We start from the raw sequence: 24,751 nt of genomic DNA, 5'->3' as shown, positions 1-24,751 counted from the left end.
ACAAGGTTGCAGTTTTACCGCATTACCTTCATAGCCCTCATATGCCCTGTGGTTCCATTCCTCATCCTTTTGCCCCTTCTCCCCTGTCCAAAAGCCCTTCACACTCTCACTGTGTACATCGTTGTCTTTGAAAATACGCCTCTATCTTTGCTGCATTTCCTAAGCTTCCTGGGTAGAACTGACTCTTCCTCCATTGTATCCTTTGTGTAATTAATTTACTGTAATTACAGACTCATGAATTACCTTTCTTATTTGTTTCCATATATCTTTGCCACACCCACTTAAATATAGGACAGACTCTGTCTTCTGTTTCTATGTTCAAATTATTCTCCCAGGTAGTGCGTATGCTTGATAAACATAGTGAATGTGTGTTATTTTGCTAACAGATTGATGTGTGAGTGAATCAATACATTTCCTGAAGTTGACTTTTCTTTTTCTCAATAGGAAGGAGCAAGAGAGTCAGAAGTTGGAGACAATACCAACACGATTGGTATTGTTGAAAGTGCTACACAAAAGCAAATAGGTAATGACAATTTTATTTTTGTGAAAATAAATTATAAGAGGTGGTAATCTTATAATTAGGGGAAACATCTAAAATTTTTAATTACATGCTATTACGAAATAAAAACCAATAATGGGTATTGGTTTAATTTCCATTCCTTTTATTTATTTTATTGTTTTTATTAAATCATAACTATGTACAGTAATGTATTTATGGGGTATGATGTGCTGATTTTATATACAATTAGGAATGCTTAAATCAAGCTGGGTCACATAGCCTTCACCTCACTTACTTAATTGTTGTGTTAAGACATTGATACTCTACACTTCATAGATTTGACCCTTGCAATGTACCCTTGCAATATGCACCATAGGTAAGGTCACAAGTAGATAATGTCCATTCCTTTTAAATATACTGTCCATTCCTTTTAAGTACGTTTCTTTTGCCACCTTTTTTATACTATAAACTTTATCCTGAAACTGCTTTGACCTTCTGAAATTCTTTTGGCTATGAGTTTTATTTTACTCAAATAGTCACAAATGGAGATACATTTGTATATGTTTTGAAAATGCAGTAATATTTTTATCATTAATTTATCTTTAAATGACATTTTATAGATAAAATCTCTGTACTGTTATCAGGACACGACAAACCAAAAGAACCAAGTTTGTATTTGGAGGTACTGTCTTTTCTTATCATTACTTTAAAATGTAAGCATTGACAACTTTAAAACATAAAAGGGATGCTTTTAATTACCTTTTCTCAGCTGCGTATGTTCCCACAAGGAATTATTTTCTTACATTATCAGGCCATAATTAATAAAGTAATTATGTGGAAAGAATGAGATGCTGAATAGTAAAATTCTGCTAATTTGCAAGATTCCTTTAAAAAGACAGTGTAATATAATACAAAATGATAAGGCTTAGAAGTTATAAGAATACCATTTGGATTTGAAGTTAAGTTTATTTAAAAATTAAAGAATTATTCCAGATTCATCTATAGCCAAATGCATGAGTCTGTGGTAAATATGGATGTGTAATAAAAGGCCTAATGAAATTCAGGGAAAAGCAGTTTGGAGACTTGATTTTTATAACTTGGAACATGTAATGACAAAATCTGGCACTCAAAACTGTTACTATGTTTGAATTGGCCAGTCTAGATCATCAAGGAACATTTTAAGAGAAAAAAAAAAAAATCATGGGGAGTAAGTGAACATGTTGGGCTGTAATAGTAACTATTTGATTTAGTGGAGTTTTAATAAACAAAAATCATTTTCTAAAACAGAACACATAGAATACTTTTGTGGCAGCCATGCTTCTGATACACTGTAGGTATGAAATACTGACAATTTATTCGGAAGCAGAGCTCAGGTAGGAAGACATGGGAAAGGCTGACCTCTTGGAAGCAGTGGTTGGGCAGCAGCACCAGCATCAAATGGATGTCAAAAGACATGTTATTCTGGATCTTTGACTTTCTGTGGAAACTGAGGAAAATTATTTAATTAATTTTGAATGTCTGTGACCTAATTCATAGACATGGCACTAATATCAACCTCTTAGGTATGTGTAATGAACAAATATAGTATGAAATCTGGAAACATTTTTATAGTCTGAAAAGTATGCATGCAACTGTAAGAAATGTTCACAGTTTTATTTAATGATTTAATAAATATGGGAAGTAGTTAAAAAAAAATCCTTCAGACAGTAGTGTCAAGGAAAAATGGAAGTTAAGCAAGTTAGAACTGGCATGAGCCTTTCTAATTTGGGGTATAATAAGTTTTGGGAGACTATTGTGGCAGATATCCTGTAAGAATAGTGATTTTGTGCTTACGACCTTCCCAATGAGATTTGTATATGTTTGACCTTGAAAAAAAATATGTATATATTTATATATATATTTTTTTTGAGATAGAATCTCATTCTGTGCCCTGGGTGGAGTGCTGTGGTGTCATAGCTTACAGCAACCTCAAACTCTTGGGCTTAAGTGATCCCCTTGCCTCAGCCTCCGAAGTAGTATCTGGTACTATGAGTACCAATTATGTGCTAAGTAGTTAGACATTGAATGTACAATAGGATGACTTACGGTATTGTAGTATCAATAGAAAGCCAAACAGCCAAAAAATCCGACTTACTATGTGGGCTTCATATAAATATTGTAGTATCAACAGAAAGCCAAACAGCCAAAAATTCTGACTTACTATGGGGGCTTCATATAGAGAAAATAGAGAATATCAGGTTAGACAATATAGAGGAAGATTGCAGTTAATGCGGAAAGGACTGGGGTGGAAATCTATAGTCAGGAAAGATCTTTCTGAGTGTGATTTTCAAGCTATCAGCTAAAGGATGAGAAGGAGCCAGCCATGTGAAATTGTGGGAGAAAGATAGGAAAGAAAGCAATGGATCACATATGTATCATTTTTTACTCTAAACATCCTGGGAACACCAGGAAGCAGAAAGTAGGGTAGTCGTCATCATCATCATCATCAGTCAATTTTATTTTTATCATTATAATGCATAGAAATGAAAATGTGCAAATACATGTCTGGGATACCTTAGATGCTTCAAAAATAAGTGTTTGTATTCTTTTATATCGAGGTTTTCTATAGTTCCTAATTTGCTTTTTGTTAGTAAAAAGTTACATACTATATCTAGTGTTTGTTTGATTTTATTTAAACATGACAAAACAGTTATTTTTAACTGCGGTATCCTTTTATTCAATCATAAGTAAAAACTCTACAAAACATATTTTAGATTTTTCTAACCTTTTGTTTACCTAAATAAAGCAGCTTCAGAAATGTTCTGTTTAGGTACACTTATGTTAATATGAAATAAAAATGAATGTTCAGTTTATGCCCAATATGACATATACAAAGTTTATTAGAATTCTGTGTGTCAAATTTTCATGCTAAAATTCCATTAAGAAATATTTTATGTGTTTAATCGGTAAGTATTAGAGCAAGTGTATTTTGTTTTAAAAAAAAGTTCTCCTATTCCTTGTGGTGAGTACAAAGTAATCGGTTATTTTCAATCTTGTTCCATGTTGAAACATGCACGAGTTCATATTTTTTTGTGAATATGATTCATTTTGGCCTTTCATGCTGTGTTTACACACCGATATGCACATAAAAGATGAGCTTGAGCTAGACAGCATATATGAAGTTCTGTATTGAAGTGTTTTGGCTTTCAATACATGTTTCTCTTAGTTTTATATGTAATTGCTTTTACCAAAAAAAATTCAGTTGTTTTTGAAGAAAATGATTAGCAAATATTGATGTAACTTATTATTTTTAACTTAACTCATATTGATATTAACTTTAACAGAGTATTTCAGAGACTCTTTCAGAGAAGGATCTTAGTCATTCATCTCAGGATGCCAATCAAGAAGAAAAAAACAGAGTAAATGCACAAGTAGAAGGTAAGAATTGTATTTTCCTGTAAAAGACAATTTTTATAGATGGGATTTTATTCTTGCTCAGGCTAGTCCTAAACTCCAGAGCACAAGCATCCACCTGCCTTCGCCTCCCAGAGTGTTGGGATTACAGGGTCGAGCTACTGCTCCCTCTGTGTTTCTAATATGTTCTCAGGTGACTCCAATGCTGCGGGTTCTTGGACCACACTAAGTAACAAGACTATAGACATCCCTGTAGAGAAATATATAGGAAGAGCTGTTGGAGAACATCTCCAACAGAAGGATCAAAGAAGGGCATTATTTTGCTTTTACATGTATTTCTGAACATGTTCCTAGCCAGATGGGATAAAGAAAAAAGTGAACAATTCCAAATTATAGATATGAACTATTACTAGTAATTGAAGAGGAAATAAGGGGCATAAATGATCCCTGAAAAGAATGGTGACAAGAGATCCGAAAAAAAGGTTCATGAGCAGGGAAAGAGGGAAGGAATAAGTTGTACCCGTAATGTTGCAGTTAATGATGAAGAAAACCGAGAGAATGCTCTTGTATCGATTCAAGAAATTTGCATTTACACAGAAGATTAAGATTACTTCTGCCACAGAGATCACTGGAAGCAAGAGAGTGTGCTAGAATTATAATGTGGAATTTGGAAGGATAGGATCCGGTATTTGAAACTATTTCTGTTTGAATTCTCCAGTCTGGATATTCAAGGAACATTTTGGGAGAAAAAAAAAAAATTGTGGGGAATGGTGAATCTGTGGGGCTATAGCAGCAATGCATTTCTCCTCCTGTAAGTGTTAGGCATCAGAGATATGTGCTATATGTATATTAATTCATAAAAATAGATTAACTCGAATATAAAAACACTGGTCATTTTTAAAAATATTCTTTATTAAAATAGGTGTTTTCTAAAATCAGAAAGAGATTAATGTAATATCCCCACAGAAAATAAAGTCAAAAACCGTAAATTTATAGAGCCCATTCCATGACTTTTCTTAATATTTTCAATGAATATGAAACTGATTTTTAAATGTAAAAATTAGTTAATATGTTATAATGATGAGGTGAATCAATTTGTTTCCTTTTTTATAAATATGTCATATTTAGAGTGAATATGCATAATTACTTAGATGTATCTTACAAGGCTTTTGAATGAGTGGAGGAAGACATATTAAGATGGGAAAGCTAGAGGATACAGTGTACACCTAATCTGTAGTCTGCAGGGTGCTCCATCCCGTCCTGCTCTCATTTTTTCTTGGCCTCTCCAACTTTTCACCTTGCTCATCTCACCCTTTCCTTCTCAGCTCACACATGAGCTCTGGAAATGCCAACCTTGATGCATCTTTTTCATTTTCCTTTAACTGCATTCCATAATTATCAAGTAAAATAGGTAAAAACTGTTTGCCAATGATGCTATGGAATATTGTGAGCCTTGAGATCTGGGGAATAGAAATGGAAATAAATAACTTACAGTTGAGGTGGGGAAGTTGCAAAGGAGAAATCCTTAGAGTATTGAGGCCTTACTGAGGGAGGATATGCCTGTTTATCCAGGGAAAGAGCCATAATGAATGGAGTCCTCACGTAGCAATCTGTGTAAAAAAAAAAAAAAAAGGAAAGAAGATTGTCAGCATATGAGCAGAAAGCATTTCACATATATATCACCCGGCATACACTGATGAAGGTATAAAAAGTAACAACAACTTGATGATTAACATGTACAACGCGTTGAAGGTTCTAATAGGAGGTAGACAGGAGTACATAGGTTACTTGATATGTTTTTCTGGATTGATAAAATTTTCTTTGTTTATGATGGCTTTGTCATTTATGTTGTATGGAAGAATTTGTGAGTGAATCTGTGATCTTCATATGCCTTCTACCTGGTGACATCTAGCAGCCCCTTCTGAGTGGTTTTTCAAGTATTAGATGATTAGGAGTAATTTTTAAAGAGGTATATAGTTTGCTAAAGACTTAAGTTCATCTAAACTCTCAATTTATAAGATAAAAATAAATTTAGGTTTGTATACATTTTTATAAAGCTGAGAGATTTTATCACATCATTCTAAGCAATGTCATTTAACTTAATATATGAAATTTACAGGACACAAAATTTTATCAAAATCAGTGAAAGAGGAAGAAGAACCTAAAGGAAGTGAAAATAACCAGCCACAGGTATCAACAAATTTAAATTTAAGTTCCTGGTTTAATGTTGTTTTCTTTACATGAATGATGTGACGTAGTCCAAGGGACATTTCCTACTGGAATGGCATTTTAGAATTCATATGTGGTTAGCTAATATTTAATTTTAAACAGTTTTTTTAACTAGTTATAAAACTTAAACCTTCCTAAAGTAAAGAGTGACTTACAGCTAATCTTTGTCCTTGGAATCCAGGCAGACGATTTTGGTGTTTTTCTGGTTCTTCAGTTTTGTAACCTTACATGATAAGGACGGTAATGCCAAGTACAGAATCATATTACTAAGCAAGAGAAATTACGAGCAATTTCTTTTTTTTTTTTTTTATTACGAGCAATTTCATCATGATGACCACTGAGTTGGACTCATGTTCAAAGAGTCATTATTCCCAATTGTACCAAACCGTAATGTAGTTTTTATACTGCACATCAGTCGTGCCAGGTAGAGTGTTTCTTCCACCTTGTGGCCTCTAACTCAGTTCAGTGTGTGTGCTGAGAGAGGGAATTAGGTCATTAGACTGTGCCTATGTAGGAAATCCGACCTTGAAGAAAGGGACTTTGATGTGAGGGTACGGCAGCAAGTTGTAACTGACATAGCTTCAGGAAATTATTAAACGGTACCAAGGTTCCTTCACTCACTGTCTTATGAGGACATTAGAAAATATTAAATGTGGGGCGGCGCCTGTGGCTCAAGGAGTAGGGCGCCGGTCCCATATGCCAGAGGTGGTGGGTTCAAACCCAGCCCCGGCCAAAAAAAAAAAAGAAAATATTAAATGTGGGCTTAAGCCGACAGTCTGTTTCAGAAAATAGCACTGTCATATTGTGCTATATCATTTAAATTCACATTTGAGAATTGGCTTTTCTTTCTGATTGCTACTGATTTTGTCTTGTGATAATGTAAAATTTCCAGGCTTCAGTTATCAATTTTTAAACACAGAACGGAAATAAGCACGTTAATAGTGCATGTGTTGTACTCATGCTACCTGAAGAAAGACTCAGGTATACCCACTCTAGGTATAAATCAGATAGTGATTTATATATATATACACCCGCGCAGGCCTGTTTTTGTCCAAAGGGCAAACGGCCCCAAGGCGAGGATCAAGCTGATTTTTATACCGATTTTGTGCTATGTGGCAAGCCAAGCAAAAACAGGCAGGTGGTTAGCTCAGGGGCGGGGTTACAGAGTTGGCTTAGGGGGCCAAAAGCATGTCGGTTTTCACAAGGGTGGGGTTACAGTGAGTCAGGGGTTTGGCACTGGTTACAGTGAGTCAGGGGGTTGCATTCTGGCAGCTGGCATGGGGATAAAATTGGATTGGGAAATTTTACTCGAGTAAGCTTTCCATCATTGTTTAGCCATTGCTAGGGGGTTGTGGTAAGTTGCACCATTGTTTTACCTGTGTCTAGGAATCCTTTGGGCACTAAGGGAACTTCCTGTTCTATTCTGAAACCTGTTTTGGGAATTAACCCAAGAGGGGGTTTAGATGTGCAGGGAACTCAGGATGAGACAGGGGCCTTTAGGGGTTCTTTGAATGGGTACTACACATGTTTGCATATGGAAACATGTCTCCTGACTAGGAATGAATGAGGACTGATAGAATGTATCTGTACATTCAGAACTTCCTTGCGTTCAAAAGTATAAGCAACTGTGCATCAAACAAGGCAAAGTGGAATGGGGAAGTAAATAAAAACACCTGAGAAATGAGTTGAAACAGAGTTCTGGTTAAAACTGTGAATAATACAAAATTCCTGCTTGTCCTTTAGTTGAGTTAGTGTAAGGAAGGAGCAAAGTTCTGAAAATTCACCATCTAATGTAACAAACAGTATACCAGACTGTGAGGGGAAAGATGTACCTGGAGTGTCCACTCTTTAGTGTTTGAGGCATTTTCTCAATAAAAAGGCCTCAGTCACAAAAATATGTCCCATCTCATGCCTACTTTGTGTTCCTGAAGTATAATCTCTACTCACCTCCTAAAGTTCATTTAAATGAAAGAAAAAGGTATACTGTAAAAATGCTAACAATGCACACGGACACTCGGCATGCATTTGACACAGGTGAGTAGAAATGTGAAGATAATACAAACACAAAAACAAGCAAGGAAGTCAGAAGTTATTGTCGAAATGAAGGGACACTGAGAGTTTTTTTTTTATGAAGTTCTTATTTTTATATCATTTTTTTATTGAATCATGACTGTACATTACTCCTTTTATGGGGTACAAGGTGCCGATTTTAGACATAATTTGGAATGCTTACATCAAACCGGTTAACATAGGGTTCACCTTACTTAATTATTTGTTGTGTTAAGATATTTATACTCTACTGTTAAAAGATTTGACATGTACCCTTGTGATATGCACTATAGGTGATGTCCCACTGTTTACCTTCTCTTCACACAGCTTCCCCCTTCCCCTATTCTCCCCCGTCTTCCCTCTTTCATTCTTTGATTCATCATTCATGTAAAAGTATGGGGGATTATATATTTGTTTCATAACAGTACTGAGTATACTTTTTCTTAGATTCTTGAGATATGTTACTAAGAAAAATATGTTCAAACTCCATCATGTGAACATAAAAGGGGCAAAGTCTCCATCTTTTTATGGCTGCACAACATTCCATGGTATACATATACCACAATTTGTTACTTCATTCAGGGGCTATGGGCACTTGCGCTTCTTTCATGACTGGGCAATCACGAACTGGGCTGTAATAAACATTCTGGTGCAAATATGTTTGTTTTAAAATGATGATTGGTCATCTGGATTTATTCCTAGCAGAGGCATAGCAGGATCAAATGGTAGGTCTACTTTTAATATCCTAAGTGTTCTCCAAACCTCTTTCTAAAAGGGACATATTAGACTGCATTCCCACCAGCAGTGCAGAAATGTTCCCTTCTGTCCACATCCACACCAAAATCTGTAGTTTTGTGATTTTGTGATGTGGGCTACTTTCCTGGAGTTAGATGATGTCTCAAAGTGGTTTTGATTTGTATTTCTCTGATGATTAAAGATGATGAGCAGTTTTTCATGTGTCTGTAGGCCATGCGCCTATTTTCTTCAGAGAAGCTTCTGTTCAATTCTCTTGCCTAAAATGAAATGTGATCAATAGTTCTTACCTTACTAATTAATTTAGGTTTTCTGTTTAATCTAATTATCAAATCGTTGTTGGAAACATAACCTGAAAAAATCTTCTCCCATTCTGAGGACCGTGTGCTTGCTTTACTTACTTTGTTCTTTGCTGTGCAGATGTTTTTTCGTTTTATCAGATCCCTGTAATATATTTTTGGTGTTACTTCAATTGCCTGGGGACTGGGGTCCTCCTCATAGCATATTCTTCCAGGCCAATTTTTTCAAGTGTTTTCCCTGTCCCCGCTAATAGTATTTTTATATTTTTTTGTCTTAAGTTTAAACCGTTTATCCAATGAGAATCAATTTTTGTTAATGGTGAAAGATGAGGGTCCTGTTTCAGTCTTCTACAAGTTGCCAGCCAATTCACCCAGTACCATTTGTTGAATAGGGAATGTTTTCCCTATTTATGTTTTTGATACGCTTATCAAAGATCAAATGATAGTAAGTGCCCGGCTTAATCTCTTGGTTCTCTATTCTGTTCTACACATTTACCTTGGTATTTTTGTGCCACTATCATGCTGTTTTGATCACTATAGATTTATAGTATAGACTGAAGTCTGGTAGGCTGATTACTACTGCTTTGTCTTTATTTCTGAGTAATGTCTTGGCTATTGAGCGTTGCCTGCATTATAGATGACCATCCCTTCACCCTGAGTCTATATTTATCACTTAAGGTAAATTGAGATTCTTATATGCAGCAGATATATGACTTAAATTTGTATATCCAGTCAGCAAAACTGTGCCTCTGTAGAGGACAATTTTAGCCATTCACATTAATTGAGAATATTGATAAGCCTGGTAGTATTTTGTGTATCAATTTTTTTAAAGTCCAGTAGGCATTTTTAATCCTTTTGCAACAGTGGAAGTTGGATTTTGATCAAAAGTTTCTGAGTGAGTTGACTTTGCTGGTAGAGGATTGTGCTGGTCACTATAGAGGATAGGATTGAGAATATCCTGGAGAGGTGGTTTCTTTATGGAAAATTTCTTCAACATGTGAATGTCATTAAAGTATTTAACTTCTCCATCATAAATGAACCTCAGTTTAGCTGGATACAGGATCCTGGGTTGAAAGTTATTTTGTGTTAGGAGGTTAAAAGTTGATGACCATCCTCTTCTAGCTTGAAAAGTTTCAGTAGAGAGATCTGAAGTCATTCGAATATTTTCCCCCTTGTAGGTTATGGCTGTCTTACATCTGGCTGCTTGCAGAATTTTCTCCTTCATGTTAATTTTGGCAAAGTTAATTATTATGTGTCTGGGTGATGCTATATTTGGGTTGAGTCATGCTGGGGTTCTGAAACTGTCTTCTTTCTTCATTTCAGAATCTCTTGCCATGTTTGGTAAGTTCTCCTTGATTATCTCTTGCAGAAGAGCATCTTGGGGCTTTCAAAGCAACCTCATCCCCTTCAGGAATTCCTATAAGGCAAATGTTAGTTTGCTTTGAAGTGTCCCAGACCTCTCTGAGAGAATGATCCATTTTTGCTCTCCCTTTCTCTTCCACGTTGAGCATTTGGAAGCATTCAAAAGCTTTGTCTTCATTGTCAGAAATCCTTTCTTCTGCCTGCTCCATTCTGTTACTGAGGGATTCTACTGTATTTCTCAGATCTTTGAAGGCTTCAAATTCTTGCCTCAATGTGTCAAAACTTTGTTGATTTGTCTTTGAATTCATTGAATTCTTGAGACAACTCAATTCTCACAGAATTTGCATTTTGTCCTGGCTTTATTGCTCTATTGGCCAGGCACTATTTGAGTTCACAGAAACTATGGCTCAGTCCCACCCTGTGTTGTTGCTGCTGCACCTATACTCATGTAGCTGGCATCTCTGACTACACTGCACTCTATGTTGGGGCAGGTTCACTTAGTGCTCATAAATGACTCTCAGTTTCAGCCCTTCCATGGGCTGATGCTGTTGCCCTGCCTGCTTTTGTCCCGGCTAAGCTCCTGGGGAACACTTGCATCTTGGGCTCACAAATGTAGCATTTCTGACTCAGCTCTGCCCTAGGAGTGTGCCGTCTCTGCATGCACGTGGATTCTATTCTCTGTTCCTGCCATGCCACTCCAAGGCAGGTATCACCTCAGGCATATCCTTTGCTCAGGGGGCCTGTGTGTCCATCCCACATCTGTTTCACCCATGGCCGCCACCAGAGCAAAGGCCCAGCTGCCTCTGCTTGCTAAGAGAGGTGGAAAATGTTTCTCCAAAACATCACCAGGGGCATGAGCCCTATTGATCCCACCACTGCAGCTGCTGGGCTGCCATGTGGAATGCCATCTCTCTCTCTCCTGTATGGCTCCCATGATCCACAGTCCCCAGTTTCCACCCATGCCTCCATTTCAGCACAGACTTGTAACAGCCCACACCCTGTCCACACTTCTCGAGAAAATGCCCAAGAATATGGACTCCATGGGGGACAGGCTTCCAGACCACAGCATGAGAGTGGAGGGGAGTGCTGGAAGTTCAGAATTGCAGGTAGAGTCTATGTTCAGTTTTATGCCTGGAGGGAGAGTGCCATGGCACACTAGTGAGTCCTCTCTTGGGAAGGAGTTCTGGTTTATAGAGTGTCTCTCCCATGGGATAAAATAGGAAGAGGTATGAACTCTGCTTGCTTGCTTGTGGAAGGGATGCTTTGATATGTGCTCTTTAGTCTTCCCTCTTGGCTCAGCTCTAAACCATCAGCTTACTTGCTAAACTTCTGTCCTTTAACTCTCCTTCTGGATGGATGCCTCTGTGGAAATCTGGTTCCAATCAGCCATCTTGCCTCCTCCCCCACAGTGGATATTTTCAATCATTTCACCATTGAGGATATTAGGTTTTATTCATTTTCTGGGTGAATTTACTTTAGTGGTAGACCATTAAGCTGATCATGATGGAGGATGAGTCTGAGAATTTCCTGGATAGCTGGCTTAGTTATGGCAAATTTCTTCCACATGTGTATGCAGGTGAGGTATTTGATTCCTCCATCACAAATGAAACTCAGTTTAGCTGGATACAGGATCCTGGGCTGAAAGTTCTTTTCTTTTCAGAGATTGAAGGTGAATGACCATCCTCTTGTGGCTTGAAAATTTTGAACAGAGATATCTACAGTCATTCTAATATTCTTCCTCTTGTAGGTTATACTTTTGTTATGTCTGGCTGCTTGCAGAATTCTCTCCTTCATATTTACTTGGGTATAGTTAATTACAACATGTCCAGAAGATGCTTTATTTGGATTGAGTTGTGCTGGTGTTCTGACACTATCTACTATCTGAATTTCTGTATCTTTTGTCATGCTTGGCAAATTATCCTCCGTTATATCTTGGAGTAGAGGATATAATTTGGAATTATCCCCTTCTCCTTCAGGAATTCCCATTAGGTGAATGTTTGGTCTTCTGAACTGGTCCCACAACCCTCTCACCAAGTGATCCATTTTTGCTCTCTACTTCTCTGCCTCTTTGAGTGTTTTAGAGCCTTCAAAAGCTTTCTATTCAACTTTGGAGATCCTTCCTTCTGCCTGCTTCACTGTATTACTGAGGGATTCTACTGTATTTCTCAGTTCATTGAGGTCTTCATTTTTTGTCCTCCTTATGTCTAAATCATTGCATATTTTGTCTTTGAATTCATTGATTTCTTGAGACAACTTTTGAACTACTCCTTGTATTTCTAATTCCAACTTTCATTCCATTCTATTAATCTTATTTGCCATCCATATTGTGAATTCCTTTTCTGACATTTCAACCATTTGTTTATGAATGGCATATTCTATTGTGTCTTTTTTGTCATTCCATGGGGTTGTTAATCTACTCTGAGTATTCATATTACCAGAGTATTTCCACTGGTTCTGCCCAATGATTTTTTTTTTTTTTTTTGCAGTTTTTGCCCATGGCCAGTTTTGAACCTGCCACCTCCAGTACATGGAGCCAGCATATACTGCATATACTTGTCCTTGAGCCACAGGCGCCACACCAGCCAATGGTTATTTTTCACATTTTGCCTGGAGAAGCTGCTAAAGTGAAAATGGTTTGAGGGATCCCTGAGTTGTAGTTCACCATCCCTTTATGAAAAAGTTGGAACTAGTGACTGTGGCTTTTTTCCCTACAGCTTTACAAAGGTCTCTTTCCATCGTGCATCCTGAGAGTCTGGGGACATGGTAGGTGTGATGGGGCTAGGTGGCTCTGTTTTGTATTCAGCCAGCCTTTATCCATTCCTAGGGAATCAGTGGCTTTTGTCTGAAATCTTAGCTGGGGAGAGATAAAAGCAACTAAGACACCAAACCCCCAAGCAGCAACAACTTGAAGAGGAGAATCAGTCTCTCCCATTTCAACCCTACCAGGGTTCAACCTTGGAGCATCCCCAGGTAGCCAGCCCAGGTCAGGAGTTCTAAACTAATTGTCCTGGGCAGCAGAATCGCTGTTCAGGTGGGAGAGTTGAAAATGTCTCCAACAAGCAGACAGCAGGGGTCCACTGGCAGTTCAAATATGACTTGTTCTGGTACTCCATGGAGTCAGAAAGGCCTACCCAGCAAATGAGTTAGTGCAGGGAGGTTGGAACTACTTCCCCACTTTTCACATCTGCCACGAGCAGTCAATGTTAATCCTGAGGGTCTGTTGCCGAGTTCCCTCCAATGAGCAAATGTGCCAGGGTTCTGCACCTTCCAAATTCAAAGGGGAGTCAATGATTCCTTAACCAGGCCGTTGCATTCTGCCACCAGCACACAAAGGGAGCTGAATCCTGACACCCTTTGGTGCTCATTGGAAACTGGGTCATGTTTTCCCTGAGTCTGCTCCAAGCTGGGGGTTGACTCAGTGTGTGTTTTACTCCCTCAGAGAATGCAGCTCTCACACAGCCACACTCCTCCTCTGGTACCGCTGTGGGGCGAGGTTGGGCTCCCTCTAGTGATCCATAGAAGTGGTGAGATGGCTTCCCAAAATTTTACCATGGAGGGAGCAGGGTACCATCACTGCTGCTTTTCCACCACATAGGTCCCCAAGCCTCTGGCAGCCGCTACTATTACTTGGTGGCACTGGGCCAGTCCTCCACCCCTTGTATCTCTCCACTTCTTCTCATGTCACATTTTTAGCGCGCCTGTCCCATGGCCCATACAATGCCCAGCCCTAGCAAAGAACCACCAGAAACTCTGAGCTCTGCAGGGGTTAGACTTCCAGACTTCTAGGCCCGGGGAAAAGATGGACTGAGAGTTCAGAATAGCAGGGAAAATACTTGTCCAACTTTTATGCCAGACAAGAAAATGGCCATGCTCACAGCTTTATTGGGTTTGTTCTGACTATTATCATTCTTTCTTTGTGGGAGCTTATGCTGAAAGCTGTCTCCGTAGAGAAGTGGCAGGAAATGGGAACCCCAAAACCATTAATGTGAAAATAGATATCAGAACTGTGCTTCAGTCTAGTGATGCAAAATTTGTAACTTGATAACAGCAAAGAAATGAAGTGTGCCTCATTCAAGCAAAAGGGCACACTGCTTCTGCTGCTATGGGCACTTATGATGAAGGAAAAACAGTACATGCTGAACATGTTTGTGAGGCATTAGATGAGTTCAGCAAATCTAAGAAGTATAAATCATGAAACCTGAATCAGAAAATGTGTATTTCTCCCCACCACCTGGAGACAGATCATCAAAAGCATATGTGTTTATGAAGCAAACAATAGAGCAAATTATGTAAACAAATCAGAATGAGGAAGGCCGGTAGAACTCTGACCTTCCAAAAAGAAAAAGTTCAAGTTCCAAACGAGGTAGATGGTTCCCTTCCCACTGCTGCTTTTTCCTTTGTCAGTTGTCTGGTCCATTCTGATTTTCCAATTTTGTATGTTTCGTTAATCACATTTATTCACCATTTTACTCTTACCTCCTACAATGAACAGAAAACAGAACTGAGGGTCACCATCTTCATCATGATTTTTATGTTCATTAGTATAATGTATAGAAAAGAAAATGTACAAGAAAGTGCAGAACACTTTAGGAGATTCTAAGAAATGTCTTCTCTGTTTTCATCCTTCACTTTTTGTTTTATTTTTTTGTAAATGATTTTTTTATTTTATTATTTTTTATTGTTTTTTAATTTTTGTTATTAATACTAAATCATAGCTGTGTACATTAGTGTGATCATGGGGCACCATACATTGGTTTTATGAACAGTTTGACACATTTTCATTAGACTGGTTAACATAGCCTTCCTGGCATTTTCTTTGTTATTGTGTTAAGACAATTACATTCTACATTTACTAAATTTCACAAGTACCCTTGTGAGATGCACCACAGGTGTAGTCCCACCTATCACCCTCCCTCCGCCCATCTTCCCCCCTCCTTCCCCTGCCTCTCCCCATTCCCCATATTCTTAGGCTATAACTGGGATATAGCTTTCATATGAAAGCCAAAAATTAGTTTCATAGTAGGGCTGAGTACATTGGATATTTTTTCTTCCATTCGTGAGATACTTTACTAAGAAGAACATGTTCCACCTCCATCCACGTAAACATGAAAGAGGTAAAGTCTCCATCTTTCTTTAAGGCTGCATAATATTCCATGGTGTACATATACCACAGTTTATTACTCCATTCATGCATCGATGGGCACTTGGGCTTTTTCCATGACTTAGCAATTGGAATTGGGCTGCAATAAACATTCTGGTACAAATATCCTTGTTATAATGTGATTTTTTGTCTTCAGGGTATAAACCTTATAAACCTAGTAGAGGAATTATAGCATTGAATAGCAGGTCTATTTTTAGATCTCTAAAGGTTCTCCAAACATCTTTCCTAAAGAAATGTATTAATTTGCATTCCAACCAGCAGTGCAGAAGTGTTGCCTTTTCTCCAAATCTACGCCAACATCTCTGGTCTTTGGATTTTGTGATAGGGGCTAATCTTACTGGAGTTAGATGGTATCCCAAGGTAGTTTTGATTTGCATTTCTCTGATGATTAAAGGTGATGAGCATTTTTTCATATGTCTGTAGGCCATGCCCCTGTGTTCTTCAGAGAAGTTTCTCTTCAAGTCCGTTGCCCAGCCTGCGATGGGATCACTTGTTCTTCTCTTGCTAATGCGTTTGAGTTCTCTGTGGATTCTGGTTATTAAACCTTTGTTGGAGCCATAACCTGCAAATATCTTCTCCCATTCTGAGGGCTGTTTGCTTGCTTTACTTACTGTGTTCTTGGCTGTGCAGAGCTTTTTAGATTGATCAGGTCCCAGTAGTGTATTTTTGAAGCTGCTTCAATTGCCTGGGGTGTCCTCCTCAGAAAGTACTCACCCAAACCGATTTCTTAAAGAGTTTTCCCTGCACTCTCTTCTAGTATTTTTATCGTCTCATGTCTTAAGTTTAAACCTTTTATCCAGTGACAGTCTATCTGAGTTAATAGTGAAAATTGTGGGTCCAGTTTCAGTCTTCTACATGTTGCCAGCCAGTTCACCCAGCACCATTTGTTAAATAGGGAATCTTTTCTCCACTGAATGTTTTTAACTGGCATGTCAAAGATCAGATAACAGTAAGTGGCTGGATTCATCTCTTGGTTCTCTATTCTGTTCCAGACATCTACTTATCTGTTTTTGTGCCAGTACCATGCTGTTTTGATCACTATTGATATATAGTATAGTCTGAGGTCTGGTAACATAATTCCTCCTGCTTTGTTTTTATTTCTGAGTAATGTTTTGGCTATTCGAGGGTTTTTTGGATTCCATATAAAACTAAGTATTATTTTTTCAAGATATTTAAAGTATGACAGTGGGGCTTTAATAGGGATTGCATTAAAATTGTATATTGCTTTGGGTACTATGGACATTTTAACAATGTTGATTCTTCCCAACCATGACCATGGTATGTTTTTCCATTTGTTAATGTTTTCAGCTGTTTCTTTTCTTAGAGTTTCATAGCTCTCTTTATAGAGATCTTTCTCATCTTTTGTTAGATATACTCCCAAATATTTCATGTTCTATGGCACTACTGTGAATGGAATACAGTCCTTAACTGTTTTTTCAGCTTGACTATTGTTGGTATGTATAAAGGTTAATGATTTATGAGTGTTGATTTTGTAACCTGCGATGCTGCTGTATTCCTTGATCACTTCTAAGAGTTTTGTTGTAGAATCCCCGGTGTTTTTCATATATAGAATCATATCCTCTGTGAAAAGCATAAGTTTGATCTCTTCTGACCCTATATCGATACCCTTGATCACCTTTTCTTCCGTAATTGTGATGGCTAAAACTTCCATCACAATGTTAAAGAGCAGTGGAGACAATGGGCAGCCTTGTCTAGTTCCTGATCTGAGTGGAAATGATTTCAGTTTAACTCCATTCAATATGATATTGGCTGTGGGTTTGCTCTATATGGCCCCTATCAATTTAAGAAATGTCCCTTCTATACCAGTTTTTTAAAGTGTTCTGATCATGAAACGATGCTGGATATTGTCAAAAGCTTTTTTCAGCATCAATTAAGAGAATCATGTGGCCTTTGTTTTTTATTTTGTTCATACAGTGAATTATATTTATAGATTTATGTATGTTAAACCAGCCTTGAGACCCTGGGATAAAACCGACTTGGTCATGATATATAATTTGTTTGATATGTTGCCGGATTCTCTTTGTTAGGATCTTGTTGAATATTTTTGCATCTATATTCATTAGTGATATTGGTGAATAATTTTCTTTTCTTGTTAGGTCTTTTCCTGGTTTGGGGATCAGGGTGATGTTTGCTTCGTAGAACTTGTTGGGTAGTCTTCCTTCTTTTTCTATGTTTTGGAACAGGTTGAGTAACATAGGTACTAGTTCCTCTTCAAAGTTTTGGTAGAATTCTGACGTGAAGCCATCTGGTCCCAGGCTTTTCTTTTTAGGGAGATCTCATATGGTTGATGCTATTTCAGAACTTGATATTGGCATGTTCAACAGTTCCACTTGATTCTGGCTAAGTCTTGGAAGATGAAGTGCTTCCAAGGATTGGTCAATTTCCTTCAGATTTTCATATTTCTGAGAATAAACTTTCTTGTAATATTCTTTAAAATCTTTTGAATTTCCGAGGAGTCTGTTGTTATTTCGTCTTTGTTGTTTCTGATTGATAAAATTAGAGATTTTACTCTTTTTTTGCTGGTGAGGTTAGCCAAATGTTTATTTTATTGACATTTTCAAAAAACAACTTTGATTTATTGATCTGTTATATAATTCTTTTGTTTTAAATTTCATTTAATTCTGCTCTAATTTTGGTTATTTATTTTCTTCTACTTGGGGTGGGAATGTTCTTCCTTTTCCAGTTGCTTGAGATGTCCCATTATGCTGTTAACTTCCTCTCTTTCCGTTCTCTTGAGGAAGGCTTGCAGTGCTATAAATTTCCGTCTTTGGACTGCCTTTGCGGTATCCCAGAGGTTCTTACAGTTTGTGTCTTCATTGTTGTTTTGTTCCAAAAATTTGGCAATTTCCTTCTTAATCTCATCTTTGACCCAGGTATCATTCAGCATAAGGTTATTTAACTTCCATTTTTTATATGAGTGTGCAGATTCCTGTTGTTACTGAGTTCAACTTTTATGCCACGGTGGTCCGATATGATGCAAGGAATAAGTTATATTCCTTTAAATTTACTTAGGTTAGACTTGTGACCTAAGCTGTGATCGATTTTGGAGTATGTTCCATTGGCTAATGAAAAGTATGTGTATTCAGTTTTGTTGGGATGAAATGTTCTCTAGATGTCTGCTAAATCCAAATGTTGGATGGCTGGGTTTAAATCTAAAATTTCTTTGCTCAGCTTCTTTTTTTTTTTTTTTATTGTTGGGGATTCATTGAGGGTACAATAAGCCAGGTTACATTGATTGCAATTGTTAGGTAAAGTCCCTCTTGCAATCATGTCTTGCCCCCATAAAGTGTGACACAAACCAGGGCCCCACCCCCCTCCCTCCTTCCCTCTATCTATTCCCTCCTGATAACCATAATTGTCATTAATTGTCCTCATATCAAAATTGAGTACATAGGATTCATGCTTCTCCATTCTTGTGATGCTTTACTAAGAATAATGTCTTCCACTTCCATCCAGGTTAATACGAAGAATGTAAAGTCTCCATTTTTTTTAATGGCTGAATTGTATTCCATGGTATGCATATACCACAGCTTGTTAATCCATTCCTGGGTTGGTGGGCATTTAGGCTGTTTCCACATTTTGGCGATTGTAAATTGAGCTGCAATAAACAGTCTAGTACAAGTGTCCTTATGATAAAAGGATTTCTTTCCTTCTGGGTAGATGCCCAGTAATGGGATTGCAGGATCAAATGGGAGGTCTAGCTTGAGTGCTTTGAGGTTTCTCCATACTTCCTTCCAGAAAGGTTGCACTACTTTGCAGTCCCACCAGCAATGTAAAAGTGTTCCCTTCTCTCCACATCCACGCCAGCATCTGCAGTTTTGAGATTTTGTGATGTGGGCCATTCTCTATGGAGTTAGATGATATCTCAGGGTTGTTTTGATTTGCATTTCTCTAATATATAGAGATGATGAACATTTTTTCATGTGTTTGTTAGCCATTCGTCTGTCGTCTTTAGAGAAGGTTCTATTCATGTCTCTTGCCCATTGATATAAGGGATTGTTGGCTTTTTTCATGTGGATTAAGTTGAGTTCTCTATAGATCCTAGTTATCAAGCTTTTGTCTGATTGAAAATATGCAAATATCCTTTCCCATTGTGTAGGTTGTCTCTTTGCTTTGGTTATTGTCTCCTTAGCTGTACAGAAGCTTTTCAGTTTAATGAAATCCCATTTGTTTATTTTTGTTGTTGTTGCAATTGCCATGGCAGTCTTCTTCATGAAGTCTTTCCCCAGGCCAATATCTTCCAGTGTTTTTCCTATGCTTTCTTGGAGGATTTTTATTTTTTCATGCCTTAAGTTTATGTCCCTTATCCATCTTGAATCAATTTTTGTGAGTGGGGAAAGGTGTGGGTCCAGTTTCAGTCTTTTACATGTAGACATCCAGTTCTCCCAACACCATTTATTGAATAGGGAGTCTTTCCCCCAAGGTATGTTCTTGTTTGGTTTATAAAAGATTAGGTGGTTGCAAAATGCTAGTTTTGTTTCTTGGTTTTCAATTCGATTCCAAGTGTCTATGTCTCTGTTTTTGTGCCAGTACCATGCTGTCTTGACCACTATGGCTTTGTAGTACAGACTAAAATCTGGTATGCTGATGCCCCCAGCTTTATTTTTGTTACAGAGAACTGCCTTAGCTATACGGGGTTTTTTCCGGTTCCATACAAAATGCAGAATCATTTTTTCCAAATCTTGAAAGTACGATGTAGGTACTTTGATAGGAATGGCATTGAATAGGTAGATTGCTTTGGGAAGTATAGACATTTTAACAATGGTGATTCTTCCCATCCATGAGCATGGTATGTTCTTCCATTTGTTAATATCCTCTGCTATTTCCTTTCTGAGGATTTCATAGTTTTCTTTATAGAAGTTCTTCACCTCCTTCGTTAGGTATATTCCTAGGTATTTCATTTTCTTTGAGACTATGGTGAAGGGAGTTGTGTCCTTAATTAGCTTCTCATCTTGACTGTTATTGGTGTACACAAAGGCTACTGACTTGTGGACATTGATTTTATATCCTGAAACATTACTGTATTTTTTGATGACTTCTAGGAGTCTTGTGGTTGAGTCTTTGGGGTTCTCTAAGTATAAGATCATGTCGTTAGCAAAGAGGGAGAGTTTGACCTCCTCTGCTCCCATTTGGATTCCCTTTATTTCCTTGTCTTGCCTAATTGTATTGGCTAGAACTTCCAGCACTACATTGAATAGTAAAGGTGACAGAGGACAACCTTGTCTGGTTCCAGTTCTAAGAGGAAAAGCTTTCGGTTTTACTCCATTCAGTAAAATATTGGCTGTGGGTTTGTCATAGATAGCTTCAATCAGTTTTAGAAATGTGCCACCTATGCCTATACTCTTCAGTGTTCTAATTAGAAAAGGATGCTGGATTTTATCAAATGCTTTTTCTGCATCTATTGAGAGGATCATGTGATCTTTATTTTTGCCTCTGTTAATATGGTGGATAACGTTTATAGACTTGTGTATGTTAAACCAGCCTTGCATCCCTGGGATGAAGCCTACTTCATCATGATGAATGACTTTTTTGATGATAAGCTGTATTCTATTGGCTAGGATTTTGTTGAGAATTTTCGCATCTATGTTCATGAGTGAGATTGGTCTGAAATTCTCCTTTTTGTTTGGGTCTTTTCCTGGTTTTGGTATCTGGGTCATGTTTGCTTCATAGAATGTGTTGGGGAAGATTCCTTCTTCCTCAATTTTTTGGAATAATTTGTGCAGTACAGGAATAAGCTCTTCCTTGAAGGTTTGATAGAATTCTGGAGTGAAGCCATCTGGACCAGGGCATTTTTTGGTTGGAAGCTTTTTTATTGTTTCTTTGATCTCAGTGCTTGAAATTGGTCTGTTCAGGAGGTCTATTTCTTCCTGGCTGAGTCTAGGGAGAGGGTGTGATTCCAAATATTGATCCATTTCCTTCACATTGTCAAATTTCTGGGCATAGAGTTTCTGGTAGTATTCAGAGATGATCTCTTGTATCTCTGTGGGATCAGTTGTTATTTCCCCTTTATCATTTCTGATTGAGGTTACTAGAGATTTTACTTTTCTATTCCTCGTTAGTCTGGCCAATGGTTTATCTATTTTATTTATTTTTTAAAAAAACCAACTCCGTGTTTCATTAATTTTCTGAATGATTCTTTTGTTTTCAATTTCATTGATCCTTGATTTGATTTTGGATATTTCTTTTCTTCTACTGAGTTTAGGCTTAGATTGTTCTTCTTTTTCCAATTCCATAAGATCTCTTGTGAGATTGTTGATGTGCTCTCTTTCTGTTTTTCGAATGTAGGCATCTAAAGCGATGAATTTTCCTCTCAGAACTGCTTTTGCAGTATCCCACAGGTTTTGGTAGCTTGTGTCTTCATTGTTGTTATGCTCAAGGAAGTTAATAATTTCCTGTTTCATTTCTTCCTTCACCCATCTGTTATTCAACAGAAGATTGTTTAGTTTCCGTCCCTTTGGGTGGGGTCGAGCATTTTTGTTAGAGTTGAGTTCCACCTTTAGTGCCTTATGGTCTGAGAAGATACAAGGTAAAATTTCAATTCTTTTGATTCTGTTGATAATTGTTTTGTGTCCCAGGATATGGTCAATTTTGGAGAATGTTCCATGGGGTGATGAGAAGAATTTATATTCTTTATCTTTGGGATGGAGTGTTGTATATGCGTCTATCAAGCACAGTTGTTCTAGGGTCTCATTTAAGTCTCTTATATCCTTGTTTAATTTCTGTTTAGAGGATCTGTCCAGCTCTGAAAGAGGAGTGTTAAGGTCCCCTGTTATGATGGTTTTATCAGATATCATATTGCTCAGACTGAGTAAGGTCTGTTTCAAGAATCTGGGAGCATTTAAATTGGGTGCACAGATATTTAGAATTGAAATGTCTTCATGTTGTATTTTTCCCTTGACCAATATAAAGTGACCATCTTTGTCTTTTTTGACTTAAATTGCTTTAAATCCACATGTATCTGAAAATAAGATTGCAACTCCACTTTTCTTCTGAATTCCATTTGCCTGAAAAATTGTCTTCCAATCCTTGACTCGGAGCTTTAATTTGTCTTTTGAAGCCAGATGTGTTTCTTGCAGACAGCAAATGGATGGCTTGTGTTTTTTAATCCAGTCAACCAATCTGTGTCTCTTCAGTGGGGAATTCAAGCCATTAACATTTATAGAGATAATTGATAAGTGTGGTAGTATTCTATTCGTCTTATTTTGTGAGAGTCCATTGCTTAGTTTTGTCTTTTGCATCAGTGTGGAGGTTTGGTTCTGTCCTTTAATTTCTGAGTTCTTACTTTGCTGCTGATCCATTGTGGTGGTCCGTGTGCAGAACAGGTTGAAGTATTTCCTGTAGAGCTGGTCTTGTTGTGGCGAATTTCCTCAATGTTTATATATCCGTAAATGATTTGATTTCTCCATCAATTTTGAAGCTTAGCTTAGCAGGGTACAGAATTCTGGGCTGGAAATTGTTCTGTTTAAGTAGATTAAAAGTAGATGACCATTGTCTTCTTGCTTGGAAAGTGTCATTAGAGAAGTCTGCGGTCACTCTAATGGATTTGCCCCTGTATGTCAAGTGGCGCTTACTCCTGGCAGCTTGCAGAATCTTTTCTTTTGTCTTGACTTTGGACAGGTTCATCACAATGTGTCTTGGAGAAGCTCGGTTAGAGTTGAGGCGACCTGGGGTCCGATATCCCTCTGAAAGCACTGTGTCAGAATCTTTGGTGATATTTGGGAAATTTTCTTTTATAATATTCTCTAGTATGGCTTCCATTCCTCTGGGACATTCTTCTTCCCCTTCTGGAATTCCTATAACTCGTATGTTGGAACGCTTCATAAAGTCCCATAATTCTGACAGTGAACGTTCTGCTTTCTCTCTCTTCTTTTCTGCCTCTTTTACTATCTGAGTTACCTCAAAAACTTTGTCTTCTACCTCTGAAATTCTTTCTTCTGCATGGTCTAACCTGTTGTTGATACTTTCCATTGCATCTTTAAGTTCCCTGATCGACTGTTTCATTTCCTTCAGCTCTGCTATATCCTTTTTATATTCTTCATATCGTTCATCTCTGATTTGATTCTGTTTTTGGATTTCCTTTTGGTTAGTTTCCACTTTGTTAGCAGTTTCCTTCATTGTTTCCATCATTTCTTTCATTGTTTTCAACATGTGTATTCTAAATTTGCTTTCTGTCATTCCTAACATTTCTGTATAGGTGGAATCCTCTGCAGTAGCTACCTCATGGTCCCTTGGTGGGGTTGTTCTGGACTGGTTCTTCATGTTGCCTGGAGTTTTCTGCTGATTCTTCCTAATGGGTGATTTCTTTTATCTGTTTCCTTGCCCTAATTTTCCCTTCATTTCCTCTTGCTCTTTAAGTTCTCGTGCCTGTGGACTGTGGTCTCAGCTGCTTGGGAGGCTGAGGTGGAAGGAATGCTTGAACCCAGGAGTTCAAGGTTGCAATGAGCTGTGAACACTCATTGTGTGCACTCCAGGCTGGATAACAGAATGAGACTCTGTCTCTCAACCGTTGAGGATTGGAGGTCCCAGTTCCCCAAACCCAGCTGACCTGGTTCAATTACTTGGCTGAAACAAGTCTCAGGGCAGCAAAGAGAGATTTTATTTAGGAAGAACGAAGAGAAAGTTTAGAGCACTTCCAAAGAGAGTTAGAAGTCTGCTCAGCTTCTTAATGGCGGATCTATCCAGCACTGCCAAAGGAGTGTTGAAATCCCTGACTATTATGGAGCTGGAGGAAATCAAGTTGCTCATGTCTTTTAGAGTTTCTCTTATAAATTGAGGAGCATTCTGTTTGTGTGCATAAATATTCATAATTATAATCTCATCATATTGAGGATTACCCTTAACAAATATGTAGTGACCATTTTTGTCTTTCTTTACTTTTGTTGGTTTAAAGCCTATTGTGTCAGCAAATAGAATTGCAACACCTGCTTTTTTCTCATTACCATTTGCCTGAAATATGGATGACCATCCTTTCACCCTGACTCTATA

At 37.8% G+C, this 24,751-nt stretch overlaps 1 protein-coding gene across 1 annotated transcript in view; it reads left to right on the top strand.

Moving 5' to 3' along the window:
* LOC128579275 (POTE ankyrin domain family member F-like) overlaps positions 1-24,751 on the top strand; it is a 70,054-nt gene that overhangs the window by 37,499 nt on the left and 7,804 nt on the right. Inside the window, exons 6-9 of the mRNA XM_053581440.1 lie at positions 445-523; positions 1,120-1,181; positions 3,823-3,916; positions 6,012-6,082. Coding sequence (XP_053437415.1) covers positions 445-523; positions 1,120-1,181; positions 3,823-3,916; positions 6,012-6,082 — 306 coding nt within the window. The remainder of the gene's footprint in view (positions 1-444; positions 524-1,119; positions 1,182-3,822; positions 3,917-6,011; positions 6,083-24,751) is intronic.

Source organism: Nycticebus coucang, unplaced genomic scaffold, assembly GCF_027406575.1.
Source record: "Nycticebus coucang isolate mNycCou1 unplaced genomic scaffold, mNycCou1.pri scaffold_43, whole genome shotgun sequence".
In the NCBI taxonomy this organism is placed as follows: domain Eukaryota; kingdom Metazoa; phylum Chordata; class Mammalia; order Primates; family Lorisidae; genus Nycticebus; species Nycticebus coucang.
Note: the sequence above shows the minus strand (reverse complement) of the source record. Positions and strands in the feature narration are given on the sequence as shown.